This window comes from Anneissia japonica, unplaced genomic scaffold, assembly GCF_011630105.1.
Source record: "Anneissia japonica isolate Jap-2015-1 unplaced genomic scaffold, ASM1163010v1 scaffold1104_len307771_cov217, whole genome shotgun sequence".
Lineage (NCBI taxonomy): Eukaryota > Metazoa > Echinodermata > Crinoidea > Comatulida > Comatulidae > Anneissia > Anneissia japonica.
Genome location: NW_022755771.1, coordinates 158,374 through 162,908, shown reverse-complemented (window position 1 = coordinate 162,908; position 4,535 = coordinate 158,374). Strand labels below are relative to the sequence as shown.

The 4,535-nt window shown below is 31.9% G+C and overlaps 1 protein-coding gene across 2 annotated transcripts in view; it reads left to right on the top strand.

Annotated features, from left to right (window-relative positions):
• The first annotated feature begins 363 nt into the window (after positions 1 to 363).
• LOC117123733 (cell division cycle protein 20 homolog) overlaps positions 364 to 4,535 on the top strand; it is a 9,272-nt gene continuing 5,100 nt past the window's right edge. For both annotated transcript variants that reach the window (XM_033269739.1, XM_033269738.1), the window contains exons 1-5: positions 364 to 649; positions 972 to 1,229; positions 1,616 to 1,744; positions 2,039 to 2,235; positions 3,701 to 3,795. In XM_033269739.1, coding sequence (XP_033125630.1) covers positions 415 to 649; positions 972 to 1,229; positions 1,616 to 1,744; positions 2,039 to 2,235; positions 3,701 to 3,795 — 914 coding nt within the window. In that variant the 5' untranslated portion in view covers positions 364 to 414. The remainder of the gene's footprint in view (positions 650 to 971; positions 1,230 to 1,615; positions 1,745 to 2,038; positions 2,236 to 3,700; positions 3,796 to 4,535) is intronic.

Below are 4,535 nucleotides of genomic sequence, written 5' to 3'. Positions count from 1 at the left end.
ATATTGGGAAGCTGCTCTATCTTCTGCTATTTATTATCTTTGGTTGAACCCATTTTGTGTCGCCGATAGTAATTTTCCCGCCAATTTTATTAGTTAACGTTTTAGGAAAGCATGTTTGTACATGTAAATAATAATAATAGATGGATTTATATCGCGCAAATAAACGAGGTCACTATGCGTCTTGATGACATGTTATCATGTCATCAAAAACATTGTGTTATGTAACAGAAAAAGTACTGTAAAATCTTGCTCAATTCGCATTTTACTTAACAGCAAATTGTTCTTACCACCACAAACACACACTTTTCTTTGATCCTCCTACAGTAAGTAGGCCAACCAACAGTACCAATGAAAATTATACCCTCTCTGATTTCACTTTTAGGTACAAAAACTGACTCACTCAATTATTGCAGGATGTCAAATTTAATATTTGAATCAGATATTAATAGGCTGCTGAAACTTGATGGACCAACTGGTGGACCGTCAAGTCGTTGGCAACGAAAAAAAGAAGAAGCCAGCAGCAACAATGTCTCTTTAAACAAAAGTGTAAATGCTAGCTGCAATAAAACACCCATGAAAATGTGTAACCGTTCCTACAGTTCAAAGACACCAGGGAAAACACCAAAAACTCCATCTTCAAGAACACCAGGTAAATATATATAATCAGCTTGTGAAAAGAGTTGAATGATGTATTTGAAATGCAAACTATACTTTTTATTTTATTCTGTTCCTTAAAAAAATAATATTTGTAAACATGTAATAGCTGTGTTCAGTAATACACTATACAAAAGGGCAGAAAAGCCAAAGAAAGAAAAAAGGCCCAAAGGGGAAATGAAAGAGGAACACAAGGGGGGAAGTACACCATTAAATAATAGGGTTATGTACTGAGAATGAGAATTAAATCTCAATGTATTGTATACATTCAGAACTACAGTAGAAACATACATGAATGGTCTTGTTTGTATTTAAAGGCAGGTCAAAAACACCATCTAAGACACCAGTTGGTGACCGTTTCATACCAAATCGTACTAGTACCAATTTTGATGTAGCCAACTTTAAAGTTTTGCAACAGACAACAGCTGCACAAGGTAGTAATTTGAGTACAAATCAGGAGTACATGAGCCCATCAAAGGTTGCATTTAGAAAGACCATGAATGAAAATCTGAATGGTGATGTCTTGAATACAAAGATTCTATCCTACAAAAGCAAACCACCATCTGCTCCTGAAGGTAAATAGCACAATCAATAAGCTGTTGAATTAGAGAATACAGTAGTATTAAATTGAGAATACAGGTCTTATGTGAAGCAGTTGAAAGTAAAAGGAAGTGGAAATGTTTTGTAATATGTGAATATGTGAAATCTGTGTGTACATGCTGGGCCACCATCATGTACAGTACCTAATTTAACTCCAGGTTGCACGGCACACCTTAATTTTGATAGGTTGTGATGAAACGTATCTGCAAGGGTGATGAAAATAAGGCCAAGAATAGCGCATAAATTATTCCATTTTTTTTTTTAGCTGTTAACCACTTGCATCATAAATTTGTTTAATTAAAAGCACTGCTATCTACTCTAACAAATTATTTAATTCATTGATTAATTCTTGTACTATCAGGATTTCAAAACAACTTAAAAGTGCTGTATAGTCAGAATAAAACACCAGGCTCCACACGGAAAACCATACGGCATATTCCACAGGTGGCAGAGAGAATATTGGATGCTCCAGACATACTTGATGATTATTGTGAGTTATTAAAAATATTAATAACTGGGTTTGTAATTATCAAATAATCGACTCAATCAAAACTATTTTCTGCTATAAACTACTATAGAAACCTTTAGTGACTAGTAGCGAGTTAACAGGTTCATAAATGCAAATAATATACAAACATTTTGAGTTTCTTGAGGAATTTTAGACATAGTATATTGGAATTAGGAATCAAGACAACTTTCTTTGTCTAGCTTTGATGGAATCCACTATTAGACAATACTTAAAACATACAGTATTTTGAAAACATTTAACAATTTGTTTTTATAGACTTGAATCTGATCGACTGGAGCTGCAACAATCATCTTGCTGTTTCACTAGCCAACAATGTGTACCTTTGGAATGCAACCTCTGGTGAGATCCAACAACTAGTGCAATTGGACAATGCTGATGAATATATTGCATCCGTATCATGGATTCCTGAAGGCAACTACTTGGCAGTGGGTACAAGTAATGGTGATGTTCAGGTAAATATAAAATTATATCTGATGGACAGATAACAACTGGTAAGCAGCTACAAAAGCGATCAGGTAATCAGCCAACATTTACTGATAGCGCCTGCTTAATAATACCAAATGGACTGATATTTTTTTGATATACATATTTATTCAAATAAACGTCCCGGGGCGCTTTACTGTTGAGAAGGGATTTTGAGGTGCCTTTATTTTTTTGTTGTAAAATGGATACATATACGATCAAATAAATGCCATTAATTTCACTGTAAATGTGATACTACAACAAATAATTACCATCCAAATGTGTTATTGCGTGATCATAAAGACTTTAATCTCATCCAGGTTAGAAAAATGTAATTCTGCTGGAGTTCAATACTAATAAAATGTGTTGAGAATGACGTTTCTATTAGATTTGTTTAGAGTCATTTATGGGACGTTTATTTGAGGAAAAAATTAATTCCCGCTGCATTTATTCGAGGGAGGCATTTATCCCAAATTAGGCTCTAGAGGGGGCGTTTATTTAAGGACCTTAAAATTGGAACACGCAAGGTAAATGTACAGAAAAACATTACAACTAACACAGATACTTCCAATTGTGTTTTATAATTGAATGTATATTATCATTTTTTTTGTCACACCCTCATTGATGTGCGAAGTTCAAAACCACACTCTTCATAAAAAAAAACTGGATTTAATCTTTTCTTTACAAGCCGTTACTTAATTTCATGAAGTAATATACAGTACTTGCTTATATTTGCCATGGACGTTTCAAGTTAATAGCTATTAACAACAATTGATTTGCATACAACATCCAATCATGAACCAGTACATTAGTTCTGAATAAGAAAACCAAATGAATATCTTACATACATACTTATGAAGGGTTGTGCATCCAGACGTGCTTGCCTCCTATCACCACAGACTTTTTAATCACTGTGTTCCCCTCATATGAAGACGGCTATTAATTAAATATAAATAACAAATTGCCAAAACCTGTAGGAACTCATTAATATTAATAATCTTTAACTTATTTTTTATAAAATGAATAAAGAAATATGTTACAACTTACATTGGAATTCTCTTTTGAGTTGTCCACAGCACAGTTAGATTTACCTCCAGTCAAAATATAGATTAGCTTTAACATCTATAAATACAAGAACTTTTACAGCTAACCTGTATTTGCCACACCCTTTCACTTTGGTAGTGTAGTTTCAAGTGACTGCTTTCTGCTCTACTGGCTACTGTTCTCATACAAATGAGTTTCACAATTAGCATACACCTGTACTCTTTGGCATATAACAGTACATAGGTAATCACTATAATACTTTGCACAGTAATCATGTAATCCTCTGATTATTAATGATGCTAACAACACTAATAATAATAATAATAATAATACTAATAACAATAATAAAAAATCATCACCCATAACAATGATGAAGAGCAATTGTCCAATCCGTATTTGTATACATTACAGCTCTGGGACATTGAACAACAAAAAAGGCTGAGAAACATGTCAGGCCATGCTGCACGTGTCAGTGCTTTAAGCTGGAATAGTTATATATTATCAAGGTTAGTTAAATTTCGACAGTGGATTTCTTTATGCTGATTGTTTTTAATGGCAATGATAAAAATAAAATTTTTCTTTATTTATTATGAGTATTATTTTTATTATTGTTGCTGTTTTTTTAAAGAATATTTATTGCATTATAATTATTGTTGTTGATGCTTATCTTTCATTATTATTTAATATTATAAATATTGCTATAAATATTATTATTTTTATGATTACAGTATTATTTTTTTCTATTTGTTTTATTTTTGTATTGTCTGTGTTGTTGTTTTCACTATTATCATTGATTTCTTTAATAGGCATCTTGTACAGGGACATGTTCTGTTTTGGCCTACCAGACTCTTTACATTTGAGTTTTGAGTGAAATAAAATTATGAATTAGGAATATTATAGTCACATCTAGTAGGAGAGCAAGATGTTTCCATGAACCTAAACAAACCTGTACAGGATTTTGTCAAGTGCAACTATATAGCTATTAAAATGTAACAGTACTCCATGATGTGTTTTTTTAAGTTATGATGCTGCTCTCATTCTACTGTGTATCTCTTTTTACCTGCTGTACAAACAAATTGAACATTTTATGTTAATATTTTAAACTTTGAGTTATTAATTTTCAGTGGTTCTCGTAGTGGAAAAATTAATTATTGTTGTTGATGCTTATCTTTCATTATTATTTAATATTATAAATATTGCTATAAATATTATTATTTTTATGATTACAGTATTATTTTTTTCTATT